The sequence below is a fragment of the Ochlerotatus camptorhynchus genome, unplaced genomic scaffold (genome assembly GCF_037179485.1).
Source record: "Ochlerotatus camptorhynchus isolate MF236.1 unplaced genomic scaffold, CSIRO-AGI_Acam_v1.1 ptg000074l, whole genome shotgun sequence".
Taxonomy (NCBI): Eukaryota; Metazoa; Arthropoda; class Insecta; order Diptera; family Culicidae; genus Ochlerotatus; species Ochlerotatus camptorhynchus.
This window is the reverse complement of record NW_027040564.1, coordinates 1,228,278-1,243,984: the sequence shown is the minus strand read 5'-3', so window position 1 is coordinate 1,243,984 and position 15,707 is coordinate 1,228,278. Positions and strand designations below refer to the sequence as shown.

Below are 15,707 nucleotides of genomic sequence, written 5' to 3'. Positions count from 1 at the left end.
AAATTTGTATTGATTAAGAAATTTGCAATTTTCATGCCACCGCCATATTGTTATTAGGGGAAATGGCTTATAATATTATTGGCTTATAGATCTAATATTGGGCCCATTGCTAAAAATCTGCTATTTATCAATTGTATCTAGATGAACACGTCATTGGGACGGTACTAATGGATATTTTTGGTCGCTATTGAAAATTTAGTAGATTGTTGAATTTTTGTATGGGCCTAAATTGGGGGCATTAAGGCCGACATTTCATCCATTTCCCCTATTACATTTGTTTTTTTTTTATAAGATGTTTTTCCTTGAAAATCTTCGTTTTTCAAGATGTTTTTCCTTGAAAATGACTTCAATCTCATCAATGCATCAATGAACAGTAAAAGAGATAACAAAAATCATCAAATTATCTCGGCAGAACGCAATGATTAACATAAACAATAACTATACTTTGTTTTCGAAATTAAAAATAATAAGTAAAATTAACGATTTCCGAAGGTGGACTTATGTTTATCGATCTTCCGAAGCACATTTCACATAAGATTTAATCTGTTATCTAAAAATAGACCACAAAATGAGAACTGTTTTGATAATTTTGGTAATTCTTTCACTTTATGATGATTATTGACCGATTAATTTTTGAACAATGAATTTGGCAATGGGTTGATATTTATGTATCCCTTTGATGCTTTGATGATTGATGCTTTATGTTCAGTGTGTTTAGCAAGCATCTATGGCAAATGGCACAAGTATTGATGTAAAATGGCTTTTATTATAGTTTTTATAAGGATTTAAAATAATTCTCAATGCTTTCGTCGTATTATCTTTCAAAATCAATCTGAAGTGCCTCAAAAATATGCCCTTCAAATCCTTCTTCGGGGTGGGCCAACTAGACAGATTCTAGTCTAAATGGGGTTTTGGTGGATGTAATAAAGGCAAAGCTATCTTGTCCAGGGTTTTATGAATGTTGTTTTATAGTTGCTTTGTAGTACTTCATAAAACGTACAATTTTACTTGGGTTATTACATTGTTTTTCCTTTTATATCTACCTCTATTGCATTACTTTCACTTTCAATAATTCACTATTTACTTTCATTTTAATTGAAAAAACAGATTCATATTTAGTTTACTACTTGCAAACTTTTTCAGTGACTAGTCTAGTGCATTCTATAATAATTTTTGAAAACCCTGGGCTTTAAGAAAAGTTGGAAATTGTAAATGTTTATGTTTGTCTCAGAATCACACATATGTCTTCTCATTGTTTCTGATTGAATTCGTTTTTTATGTTCAGCATATCAAGAAGAATTAAAACCAATGATCGCACAAGTTCCAGTACTAGAAACTTTAAAATAAAATAATCAAGTCCCAAAATTAGTTCAACTCCTTATTTCCCAACTCAAAAATTGATAAAAATTTCAACTATTTCTGAACTACCATAACAATTTCAATGCAAACCTCCACAGTTGAATTTTCCGAAGATTCATTGAAATTTCTTTCCTGCGGAAATGTTTGCATGTATATATTTCCTTGTAATCGTTGTCGCAATTCTCTTGGAAATAACGGCAGGAGATTTGTGGAACTCTGGTTCAAATTATACCGGAATTTTGAATTACTTTCGTAAAGTTCTTGAGCTTCTCCTTACAATCGCAATGGAATTACCCATTCCCGAGTAGCATTACAAGTTTTATTAAGATTTTAAAGCACTCTACAAGTCAAAAACATGGTCTAAGAACCCTCATAAAAGCTAAATTGTTCCTTGGGCTATCATGTACTTTTATTCAGAATACCGTTGAAATTCTTCAAAGAATTCACCTGAAGTTTTCCTCACAAAACCCATTGAATACTTTTCAAAATTAGTTTGGAATTCTCATCGAAAGTCATTAAGAATACTTTTCAGAACCCCCCAGGAGTTCTCTGCAGAATGCTCTTGGAAATACGCGTAATGAATAAATAACAAGGAAATAATTGTCGTGGAAAAGTAGCTGAATTCGTCCCTTTATCTTGTCACAATTGGTGGGTGCCGTTTTCGCCAACGGGCAACTTACAATTTTAGATGCAGACTAGCTTATTTAGCCAAAATTTGCCTTATGCAGCTAATTTTTGCCTGTATAAGCTAAGCTGCAGCTAAAATTGTTTTTTGGGCCCTCACATTGCCCTTGCTTATGAGTATTGCACTTCGCTTGCCAGTTGCTACACACTGGTGACAAAGAAAGACACAGGTAGGGTAATAAACTACACGCAAATAATGCAGAAATCAACTTCTGATACCTATTGGATCATAAAATGGTACAGTAGTACTGGTAAAGTGGTACAGTAGTAATTAATCTTCATAATAACCCTATAAAGCATGGCGTCAAACTACACGACACATGACTAAACATTACTCTGAAGCAAAGCACATAGTTCGTCAACATTTTCCAATGTTTAGATACATTTGAACCGTCGCAAAAACGTCATCGATACACTGTCCAATCTCTTCCGCTCTTCTCAATAACATCTCTCCTGAGGAGAGCTTTAATTGCATCATCACACACAGTTTGGAGAGCTTTTACCCAGCATCCTTTTTACAAGGTCCTTCGCGTGAGCTCACTTGCTCCCGAATGCAAAAAACAGCTCCATCACTTCTCAATCGTGCCATTTTCCCTCCATCTCGAAAATGCTCCAAATCTCCTTCGCGCTCAGAAAAACTCAGCTGTGCCAGCGGAAAACCCGCGAGCGAGAGAATCATTCGCTCTCTGGTCCCCCCCAAAGAGCTCAGAGTAACAAAATTTTCCTCCGAATATGGGCGTCATGTCATCGTCGTCATGTATTCGCGCTGTACACGGGTGCTTTCTCCAAAAAATCATCTACTTTTTCCCGAAAGTTTTAGTTTAATAGTGATCCTCCTGCAGTAACTATTGCGTGTCACATCACTGGACGTCGGACGCGTTTGTAGCAGAGTGCTTCGGGGGCAGTGCAGAAAAAAAGGAACTGTTAATATTCATACTGGCTACTGACGGCTGTAGCAAGAAGGATAGTGGGCTGGCAACAAGCAAACCAACGGCCCCACTGGCAGCGCCCCCGGGGAAGAGTGAGATATTGGTTCGTTTCGAGTTTTTCGGATCCAGCAGTAGTTACGCGGAATACGCGGTCGTCTCGTGCGTTCATTGCGGAGGATCTTCTCGTGAACGTTTGTGTCTGCCTTGTGAAAAAAAGAGATTCTTAAATTATTCGGTTGTTGGACGTGAAGATTTTTTTTTGCCGTAAGATTTGTCGTTGAAGGTGCGAGATTAACCAGGCGAGCTTGCGAGGTGCTTCAAAGTTCTTACAAATCACCGTATAGAGGATCCTAAGAAGTAAAGCTAGTAGGACGAAAATATATGTATAGGAAAACATACACTCACTGCCTGGCGCCTAGCGAAGGATAATACTCTACGCTGTGGTACTTATATAGCAAACAACACAGTCAGTGTGACGAAAGCAGTCGAAAAAAAAAACGTACACAAAGGATCTGAAGCGCCCAGATTTCCAACCAGGACAGGGAGGAACGAGGAACGAACTATTTTCGCCATCCTTCCCGAAAACGAAAACAAGCTGTTTGCCACCAGCAGTAGCAGCAACAGCAAACGCGCTAAGGGAGCTTTTATGTAATTGTTGAAAACACCAATCTTCTCGTGCTGCTGCAGTGCGAGCTTTCCTGGACCACATTTTCGAGGATAAATATCGAAATCTACATAGTGTTAGCGTCGCGCGAAAGTGTTAAAAAAACGGGAATATTTGCGGATTTCTGTTGCTGCCATAAAACGAAGATGCAAAATTGAAGTGATTCCGAGCGGAAAGTGAACGACGACGGTGGAAGAAACAGAAGTGGTCCAAGCTTCAAGGATGCTGACGGCAGCAATAGAATCAATCCAACAGCGATGATGACGATGATCCAGATGACGATGATGACGACAACGCCAGGGCTTGGAACGAGTGCGACGAATGTGTGCAAATCTCTGTGCGATTCGCAAATATAGAAGGCAAAAGATAATTGTTAAAATAAATAGAGAGATTTCAGTGAGTGTGTCCTGAAGAGGCTTCCCGTCCCGAGGTTCGTTTCGATTTCTGTTTGGTCGCAAGTTTTACCTGACCGATCGAAGAAACGGGTGTAGTGCGAAGAATTGCGATTCTATAAAGAAGAAGGCTTTTTGATTTATTTTGCGCTTAAGGAAAGTAGAAGAAAAAGTTTTATCCCTTGCGAAGAAACGACAAAGTTGAGGATACAGATAGTAGCAGGAAGAAGATCGGGAAGAGTATGTGATGAGCTGTGAAAAAGGGTGGCATGAATAGCTGGCAAGTGATATTATACAATACTTATCCGTTACTTCGTGATAGGCCTAGTGGTGCAAAGCGTGGTTGCACCTTCAGTGATAGTGGTGCTAGTGATTATATAAATAGCAGTTGCCTGGAGCAGAAGCTCCGTAGACGGCACCATCGCAGACGTCGACGACTACGGCTGGCCAACGACGGAAGAACCACGCTCTCGCTGAACCAGTTCCCCGTGGAGTCCCCCAACAGTCAGCGCTCATTCTGGCAGCGTTACAGCAAACTCAGAGCCAGCAAAAATCACATCCGGAGCAGGATAAGTCGTGTAACGGTAGTGCCTACAAGCCAGCAAACACCAGTAACGGTGCTGCCCTCGTCGAAGTTAGTGAAGGAGGCAACCACAGCAGCGATCACAAAAACACCTTACTACTACACTGCTGCTGTGTGATCGTACAAATTACCCCAGTAGCCCCCGGGCGCAGCCACGTGACGACGACGGCTTCGTCCGCCAAAAAGCCCAGCTCAGGCGGTGACGATGGCGGAAGTGGAGGGTTAGCCACTGGTACTAGCGGGCGCACTCCTGTCTGTCGCTGTAATACGCAATACAAACTATCGGATCTGAAAGCTCTGCAGCAACTCCAACAGCAGCAGCAACAGCAGGGTGCCAACGCTAACACCAATGTCTCTTCCTCTAACACTGCCATCAGTGGCACCGTCCCCGGTAGCAGTGGTACTTCCGGAGGCCATCATCACCACCATCCCCCAATCGCCGCAACCACCATGCAGCACCATCCTCATGTCAGCGGTGCCGCGCAGAAACAGAGCCAAGAGTTAACGAACGAGGAACTGATCAAGTACCTCCAGCAAATAAACGCCGACATCAAGTGGATCGAGCAGCTAAAACAATACAAATACGAAATCGAGAAATTCTCCCACACTGACAAGACTGATGCCCGTAACATCAAACAGCAACATCAACAACAACAACAACTCGTCAATGGCCACATCGTTGGTCCACCTTCAAAACCCAAGCCGGACACCGGTGTTGCTCCGGTCCCTTCTTCAACCCAGCAAACCGGTGCCATCTCCAAAAGCGAATGTTTCGACCGTAGTCTCAAGCAGCGGCACTCTTCTCGTTCGGTAGACGAACGCACTGCTCGCCGCGATGACGAAGATTACCCCAAAGAAGGCGGTCATCAGCGACACTCTTCCGGTCCCAGTGATCTCCAACTGCTCAAAACTGACATTTCCGAATGGCTGCTCAATCTGCCGCTCAAACGAAGCGTCGAATTCCTACAAAAGGCAAAATCCGCTCAGCTCAAGTTCGAAAAAGAAAAACAGGAGCAACAATCCCTACAATACTCCAAGAAACCACTACAGAGGCAATCCTCCGGAGGCACTTCCGAACGCACCATTCATCGCCAGCACTCCGGAGGCGCAGCCACTGAAATCTCCCTCAGTCGGAACGACATTCTTGATTGGCTTAAAAAGCAGCAAATCTTCAGCAAAGTTAACGAGGAGGCTGGGGCTCCAAAAAAATTCAAAGAAAAAGAGGAAATCCCTCTGCAACACTTTGAACCCCCGAAACCCGCACAGCAAAAATCCAGTGGTGCTAAACTGCAGAAGCGACACTCGCTCGGGCCTAACGAAGAGTTCTTCCATCACAAAAGTACCACCGAATGGATCCAGTATCCACTGAAGCAGCTCAAGAAACATACCTTCGATGCCGCGGCGGCACAAAGTAGCTGTACCGACATTCGCCGCAAAGACCGGGAGCGCAGTGAACACTCGCATCATCATCATCGGGAACGCAAACTGCGACATTCTGCCAGTGAGGTTGTGACTTCTTCCCACATGGATCATCCACCCACCCGTGTTGCTCCCCAAAAACCCGAACGAACCTTCCGCTATCAATTAAAGGACCGTGAACCCCGTTCCCAATTCATCCCTGCTCAACCCCCACAACAATACCCTCAACCTTCAACCTCCACCACAATCGCAACCACCGCCGCACCCAAACACACTCGCCGCGAACGTACCCGTCGTAACAAAACCCAACGCTCGGCCACCGTCAGCGACATCAACCACATCAACAAACAACCCCCCCAACAGCATCCGCCTCAACCCGCACCACGATCCACTGAGCGCAGTCAGTCCCTATCGAAATGCACCGATCCCTTTTGTTCGGCTCAGTCCCTCTGCAATGACCCCAACTGCTACATGTACGACTACTACGACACCCCCCGTTGCACCTCCCTCCCTCGAGTCAAAACCACTACTACTCCTCCAGCCACCTCCAAGTGCGGCCCACTGTGCTACGAGTGCAATAACAAATGCAACTCCCTACCCCGCTGCACCGATGCCCGCTGTACGGCCTTCGCTGCACCGACACATTCCGCCTCAGCGCAAAAGATCAAAAGCAATTCACTGCCACGAAACGCCGAAATGGCACAAAAGCGGCTATCCCGCGAGGATTCACGCAGTTCTCTGCCTCGATCGCGAGCCAAAAAACGATCCGCCTCTAGCGGGAACGGCAAGCTGACCAAGTCCGTCTCAGCGGCATCGCTCAACTCGCGACGAAGACGCAACAAAACGGTTCACTTCGGCGAGAATCTGCTGCGAGAAGTCTGCCAGAACCGGAAACTTATTCAACCGCTGCAACAACCAACACCCTCCGGAGCTGCACCGCTGCAGCCGAACATCCAAATGCTGTACAACTTTGTCGAGGGGGTTCTCAGTGCCTGGGTGGACGACGAGGACGAACACAACAAGTCCGGCCCAGATTCGGAACCGGAACGTGGCGCGGTGATGAAGCCGATGCATCGCTGTAACCGGATACGGTTCCAAACGATCAAACGGGTAGTGAACGAAGCGGCCGAACTGAAGGGTTCGTCCAAGTTGGGCAACTCACGGTACCGACATCGGCACTGGCGCGGAACGGCCAAGGATTGCAACGAGCGGTTCCTGCGAAAGGTAGGTTTGGATGGGTTTTTTTTTGCACGGAATTAAGTGGACTTTGTCGCAACAAGTTGTTGAAACGAGGAAAACACATATTAAGCTTGATTTAAGGTGATACTCTAAGGAAGCCTTAACGTAAAACTTTAAAGGCACAGTGATACTACAAACAGAGAGTAGCAATTTCAAATTTGTATGTTTTGTGGAAGCTGAAATTTGTGCCTTTGAAGTTTCACGCTAATGCTTCCTTAGAGTATCACCTTAAGTAAATGAACTATTCTACGTAGTCGCACAAACTCATACACAGCTTAAAATAATAATGGATAAAAACTAATGCATATTGACATAGTTAAAAAAATATGTTTTTTTTTTTCATTCAATCAGCAAGTGTGTAAAGAAAAAAAAATACACATATACAGTCGAGTCGCGTAGGGGTTGTGGAGGGTGCGATCCTCAGTGGATAGCACTTAGAGGGGTAAAATCCAAATAAAAAACAACCATTTATGATTTTCCAAAATACCCTTTCACCTACTGCCCCCAGCATAGTTGTCCCATCAAAATGCCTCATTAGAAAAAGGTATTTGCCATCTTGTAAGCCACCCTACACATACTGGCTGGATTATGTTAAACTGGGTTTTTGAATTGCGGAACTGTTCAGTAAAAGTTTAAAAATCTCTGGAAAATTCGAACACGAATAAAAATATTCTGAACTTGAACAGACTTAGTTCTGTCAAAATGATAGAAATTTTTGTTTAAAGTTATTGTTTACGTTTGTTTATTCCGCCAAATAATTCCTGCGTGCTGTCATCCAGATGTTGAATTAAGCCATTAAAATCCATCATTACGCTCCCGTCCCGAATATTTTGTGTTCGCTAAAGGCATGGTTTCTCCGCAGGAGGAGGGGGAAGAGCTGAATTTTCCTCCGCTTCTGTATTCAACTCTGATTTTATATTTCGGAGTTCTTGTTCCGCTGCTGCACGAGTATTGACAACCCGTGCCTTGACACAATCGATGCTCTCTTAGTTTGCAGTGGGAACGGAATGCAAGTCCTGCGACAATTTTGCCACACTATTTTCCTCCCACCGTTCAGAAACAACGGTAGGACAAATTTTGTGTTTTTCCATTGATTACAGTAAAGGTTGCAGATATTCGCAACGAATCATGCATCGCATTGTCTGCTGCTCATCAGCGATTTGATGATATCACAGTAAACGTTGCGCTAGTTATGCACGAATACAGTACTGCACGAATTGTTTGTTTTTTTTTAACGTAGACTACGTCTTACGGGAAGGTATTGGGGGTTAATCAAAAATCTAAGATTGCAACCTTCACGAAAAGGTGTAAGATTTTGAACGCTTATAACTTTGTCATTTATCGACGAAATTAAAATCCTAATACACCAATCGATAGGAAATCTCACAATCTGCTACAAAAAAAAAATGCTTTTGCAATATTCTCAAAAAAATCGTCGAAAAATGTACAAATAAAAAGTGATAAGTTTATCACTGTTTCAATGAAATAAACGTTCTCCCCAAGCCAAGTCGTCATAATCGAGTATTATTTGGTTGCGCATCGTTTTGCTTGAACCTGTAAAACTATATAAGAGCTCTGCTGTCGTTCCTCCGCTCATTAAAGCTTCGGGCAAATCAGGAAACGGTGGTATTTTCCCTCTGCCTCTGCTGAACAATAGTGCAGTCAGGCTAGAGCAATGCTGCTGTGAATCCACTCATTTTTGCATAAGACAGACGGTGTGGTAAAACAGCAGCAGTCAGCGTGATTACAGTTCAAATAATATGAAACGTGACAAATGTTATTTTTATATAACAAACCCCCCACCCCCCCCCCCCCCCCCTCTTGCTCCTATAACGACAACCTAAAAGGAATTGACGTTATTTTTTCACCCGTTAAAAGAGCGAACAATTTCAAGTTGAGAGAAAATTTACATGGCATGTAAGCTGTACCTCTCACCGCTTCAAAATAGTGTAAACATGTCTGGTACCTCTTTATATGCAATTAGACTAACATATGAAGTCCATCCTTTTTTACATATGCTGTACAAAAGTACTTTCTGTTACGCCTCATTCATAAAAAAAAACGGCGGGAAATCCTGTCAGGGCGGGGCTTAAAAAGTTGTTTTTGTGCAGAATATGTAAAAAAGGAGGGACTTCGGATGTTGTATACAAATTACAGATGCATTACTGTATGAACTGTCAAAATGACGAACTGAATTTTGATGATTTTAGACCGCCCCTGTGTTGAAGTGAGATCCAAAGGGACGGTAAAAATTCATTTTCATCTTTAAGAAGAGCTTAACATTATTGATTGTTACAAAATTCATGCACCAAGTGGTTTACCGAGTTTCTGGGTGGGCTGTGCTTAGTTCGGTCCAACAAAAATTAAACCTCTGAAATGGGTTGGAGCGTCTTTGCGCAAATGCAAGAATGGCAAAAAGTTAGGAGATATATTAATGAATACTTGTAGTTCTAGTTGCTCATTATGTGCTTAAGAGACGGATAAATTCGGACGTTAAGCTATCCAATGAACATTTAGAATTATGATCCTGCTTGGATGTACGAATTTGTGATTGCTTGAAGTTGCAAATTATGATTGAGACTTGAAGAGTGCTTTAAAACCTCAATAAAACTTAAAATGTTACTTGGGCTGGGATGTGCAATACATGCTTGTGAACGATTTCCCACCTGAGGTATCCCACTGCGATTAAGCGTTTGGTTAAACGTGTTATCCATAAAAAATGATCAACGGAGATGGGATGGGCATTGAAGTGTGCACGGGGAACATATTTTATAACGGAGGAATAAAGACAAGCGTCCAGAAACAGTCAGAAAAAAATAATAAGGGTGAGGAAATTGACATGTCAAGGAGAGAAAATTGTGTAAATCGAGGAAATAAGCTACTTCTACTGTATCAATAATCAATATCAAAAAAAGCTCACTAAGCATCTCAACGTCAACCATGCTGTCGTGTCTTGTACACAACCCCACCATTTTGTTTCAGTTTTTTGCTCCCTCTCCTCTTCGCTATCATTCGCTGAGTTACTACATTTTGCCGTCAAGTATTCGTCACTCACCAGTTGCTTTCTTCTGCTCGAAGGCAATGCATTGGACAGCGATTCGATTCGCAGCCGAATAATATTCACAACGAATGCTTCAGAGCAATGCCTAAGATACTGGAACTGAAGAGAAAAACAATAATGAATGGTAATGTCGTTTTCTCAATGAGGCACTTAATTTTTTTTTTTCAACATTCCACAGTTAACATTCCCATACAGCATTCACGGCGAATATTCGTCGCGAATATTGACCGCGAATATTCATCGCATTGCTTCACATAGTTTTGCATGGCACGCAACTACATTCGTATCCGATCACATCAATTCATACGAACGATGCGAATTAACCACTTGATTCGAGCAGTTAAAATGACGTTTACTATCACTTGAACTTTGAAATAATTAACATTATTTTGAGATTTTTTCTTCTAGAACCACAAAGTAGCCATAATTTGTGCGTTTCATAAAACAAATAGAAATTAGTTGGTCCAGTTTTATGGAATCACTGGTAGAAAGTCACACCAAAACTGCTAGATAAAGTGGAACCAGGATATGGCCACTATACACCAAAATTTAAATTCTTTTTTAAATTCGCTTTGATCTCATGATATTGAACAAACATAGAAAAAATCGCAAGTTTCTAGGACATTTTTTATACTGTGGCCACTTTATCGGTCGTTAGGCAAGTAGAGTTTCCCTGAGGGCGTATATGGTGTCTTTACACTATATATGCTTAGTAATATCAATTTCCAGTAATATAGGTTAAGTAAAGTGTAAAATTATGTCGATAGATAGTGGCATTTCCAACTTTACCGGGAACTCCCGGCCCTCTATCTCGGTACACAAAAATCTCCGGCCAATCGATTCAGCAGAATTTTTCCTTTGAGAATATGTATAACATGTTGACTGAAACCGTTTGGCAGACAAGATATTCAATTTAGTGACAGTTTTGTCAATTTTTGGCCACTGTGCAGTGTAGGGAATATGTCGGTTTCGGCAATACCTTAACCTATTATCGTCAACAAAGTCCTAGAGCACTCAATAGATGCTCTGAAACACAATTGATCTACATGCCAAAATTGAGTCCTCCAGGGAGTTGCTTACCTCCCTGACGATAATACAATAAGGTAGTGCCGAAGCTGTCGTTTACTCTGACGGGCCATTTATCTTCCTTAGCCGTTCCCATCTCCCACGCAAAGCTACAGTGAAACGAACATAATTTTGGCATTTTTTCATATCATATCTGGCGATTTTTGCAATCTGGGATTGATTAAGTGGAGTGTTATTATACATGCTATTTTGATCATAAGCGATTACCCTGATTTTGAATTACTGTTTGGACAGACATTAGGATTTGTACTGTTGGGAATTCTAGTGGGGAATTCATCTCGATTTTGGTGAATGAAGCGAAAATTCTAGGATGAGTTTCAATATGCAATAACATTGATTTGTCAACAACTATGATTCGACACATGCGTTGAGCAGGCGCAGGGATAGTACAGTGTTACCAGTAGCTTCAACGATCACGAATGTTTCTTGCCATGGGTGCCAAACTGTGTCAATTATTGTGCCCATGTGTGCCGGAATCCGATGTTGGCACACTGTGTGGAGTGACAAACCCCTTGGGTTTTATACATTGAAACAAATCGACATGCATCGGTTATTGGATCCATCTTAAAACATAGCAATGTCAGCAGATTTATTCATTCTATGTGATAATTGATAGATTCCATTGGATTATCACTTAAAAACTATGACTGCGATATGGAACGATTTCTATCGTAATTTCACATACTTAGTACTAGATAATACTTTGCTTTGAGCGTGATTAGCGATAGATAAGATATATATGAATATTGTCTGATATATTTCATGGTGAAAAACTGGTGATATGTAATGGGTGGGAACAGACATCTAGAAACTAATGGAAAATCATATAATGATAAAATTCAGTAAAATGTACCTGTTTTCATGATGAATATTGCTCACTAAAAGATATATCTTATAAGATAATTATGTTTATTTTATTGGAGTTGCTTTTAAAGATTTTTGACGATTGTTGATATGTCGCGTGTAAACAGACACGTAGAAGCTATTGGACAGTCATTTAACTTTGCAATAAAGGAAAACATGTATATTTCATTGTAATAGCTTCCTTTGATTTTTGACGTGTAAAGATTGTAAACAGATCTATCCCAATCATTATAAAGTCATATAGATTTGCCTTTTAAGAAATCCAATAGCAAACATTTATTTTGGTATGGTTTTCTGGGATGAATATCGCTCCAAATAAAATACATCTTACATGATTGTTCTTCATAAATCATTGAAACAATTTTCAACGATGTTATCGTACACTCATTAAAATGATTAGTTGAACTTAATATAGCTAACAACAATGATACTGTATTGAATAATTCTTGTTTGTTATTGTTCTATAAGATGAGGGGTTCCGGAAAAGAATGTATTGAGATTAAAAAAAAATGATTCTACTGCAATATTTACTTTGCTAAGATTCTAATTGTAAGCCTTCTACACACACTTAGAAAATATCACCGACTACGGTAATGTTTACCGAAATGTGAACAGCTGAACTGTTCGGTAAAAGCTACTTTGAAACTAAATCTCTACTAAAATGACAAGATTTGATCATTTAAACAAGGTTGAACATGTTTTGAAACTATTTTCAAATTCAATTGCCTTTAAAATGAAGGTCAAAGTTTTACCGAATGTTCAGTTGTTCTGATTTCGGTAAAATTGGCTAATTGAGATTCCAGCACTAGTACTCGAACTTCATCAACCAGTTCCATGAACTCATATAATGTAGTCGTTGTTTTATTGCACACAGGAGCATTGAGAAAGATTTGAATACACGACACCACCGAAACGGAGCATACATTTGTGAGCAGGGATGGAAAATCATTTACATTCATTTCGTGCATTCATTTACATTCATTTGCCTCTATTTTTTTATTCAACAGAATACCGTTAAATGATGTATGAAACATTTGTAGCTTTTGATATTAACTACAACTTTTGTTAAAAACTAAAATATAAATCTCTTATGCATGATGAAATAGAGCTGGCAGAACATGTTATTGTTTTCTAGTGAATGCAATTTACATTCACTGAAAAACAATGATGGATTCTAATCGCTCTGATTAATCATGCATAAGAGATACTGATTTGAGTTGTTTACAAAATATGTAGCTAACATAAAAACATACAAAAGCTTCAAACACTATTTTACGGAATTTTGTTGATGAAAAAAGTTAGAGGCAAATGAATGTAAATGAATGCACGAAATGAATGTAAATGATTTTCCATCCCTGTTTGTGAGTGCTATTTTTCTTCACTCTAGCAAAACAAGCATAACGTTTCACTACATTCCATGTCGGGAGAGCTGTTCTCTTACTTCATGCTAATTGAACGAGCTCAATCTTGAAGTCAGCCGTGGCCCAGTGGAACCGAGCGCAAACACCGAAAGCATCACATTTCAACAGTTCATGATCGAATCCCAAATCAGCTACAATAAAAAGACACAACTGTGAAAGATCCCACTGCCTGATGTTTATTTAATGATTTATTTTTAGAAATCGATTAAATATATGTGTCAAAAAAAGAAGTAAATTTCATGTGATTTTCACATAAACTTTACTTCGATTGATTTATGACACATATATTATATTGTGGTGAAAAGTAAAGCTTATGCTTATGGGTTTCAAATCCATTTCAGTTAATTATTATAATTTGTCCGATTTTCATTTATCATATGACGATCATATAAAAGTTACCAAATTATCAGCATTTTAAATGTATCAGATATTCATATAGAATTTACCTGACACATTTTAAATCATATGATTTTCATTGGATTATCTAATAGCGCAAATTTATTAGACTTCCGCATACTAATCTAATCTAACTTTATCTAATCTAACACCAACACAGCCAGTCCTTGAAAGCATCCTGGAAAATGATATGTATAACTACATCATTTTTGTTGTCAATTTGATATATGTTTCACATAGAATATGCGTCACACATATCAAAACGGCCAGGCCTACTGTGCAGCGTTTAAGGGGCAAGATGATTCAGAAAACATCCGGCCAGTTTAAATCGAAGATTTAAACACGATGCTTCAGAATCCAATAAATGGATGAAACGTGGACATCTCGTACCGTACGTTCCGATTTTGGTAATTATATGATTGGTTGGTCGTTGGAAGCATCAAAGCTAGAAAGGTTAAGTGATGCTCCATTTTCTTCTGACGGTTGGGGCATGAGCACTAACTCTTGTCCTAGCCTTTTATGACTTATGGCTATAGCGTCATGACTCGCTTTCTGAAAAGAGTAGAGGGAAAGGGAAAAGGATTATGTGGAATCTGTGAACAGAAACAATAATTTGATTTTAAATATACAATATATAAATGCATAACGGTGGTGGTCACCACCCGGTTCTTGTCACTATTATCCAGTGGCGTCTCGTAACCTCACTTTTTACCTCTGCACAAACTTTCAAAACCAGATTTAATGCCATATTCATACTTGAATAGGTTGAAAAATACACTTAATCTTCTAGTTTACTTGATATTTATCCATAGCAAGCAATATTTTGATAATTGTTTATGTTTTGAGAGTTGGTGCACAGGTAGATTGAGGTTAAGGAAACGCCACTGCTATTAACAAGTCATAAAAAGTAACAAGGACTAAAATGTGATCCTTTGATAACTGGAAAATCCTGATTCCCTAGATTGAAGTTATCACGACTAGGGTTCGGTGGTATATCTTACACCAGTAACGCACCACAAAAAGGTAATCTCCCAACGTTACTGGTTTGAAAAGATAAATATTTACAAAATGGAACGAACTCACCAAGTTTAGCCAATTGAACCTGAAGGCTGCTTGACATGTGTTGATGTACAAGTCCAAATTGTAGACAAAGCTTGACGAAGTTCAACATGAACTAGTCCGGTTTATGGTAGTTGCGCGCAGTGTTGGCAAAATCAGAAATGAATTGATATTTTCCCGTACTCATGCGCTCGCAATATCACGCGTGATATTGGAACAAAATATCATGCTTGATATTGATGTTACAAGCTCCTTTGGTATTGCGAGACTATTCACAACGTGCAAAAATCAAGCTGAGAGTTAACTCGACACAAAATGATTCCATTGCACATCGTTTTCTTAGAAAGAGAAAGCATAGTTTGCTATCTCTTTTTAATCTTCAAGCCGTTATGGAAGTTTCGGTTGCATTCAGGTGTAAAGCAAAAATCATTAAACTCAATCTCACCACAGTTTGGTGAGATTTGCAGTTGGTGAGTTTTGTTCGCTTGATATTCCGAGCTGCGATATCACAGCTTGCAAAATCAGCCGCAGTTGTTTGCTTGTTGATTTTT

At 40.1% G+C, this 15,707-nt stretch overlaps 1 protein-coding gene across 7 annotated transcripts in view; it reads left to right on the top strand.

The window, feature by feature from the left end:
- Window positions 1-2,775: 2,775 nt before the first annotated feature.
- Window positions 2,776-15,707, top strand: part of sif (still life) — a 186,113-nt gene continuing 173,181 nt past the window's right edge. For 6 of the 7 annotated variants that reach the window (XM_065217330.1, XM_065217334.1, XM_065217329.1 and 3 more), the window contains exon 1: window positions 4,451-7,254. In XM_065217330.1, coding sequence (XP_065073402.1) covers window positions 5,062-7,254 — 2,193 coding nt within the window. In that variant the 5' untranslated portion in view covers window positions 4,451-5,061. Of the gene's footprint in view, window positions 7,255-15,707 lie in introns of all 7 variants that reach the window. The other variant, XM_065217328.1, reaches the window with a different exon arrangement.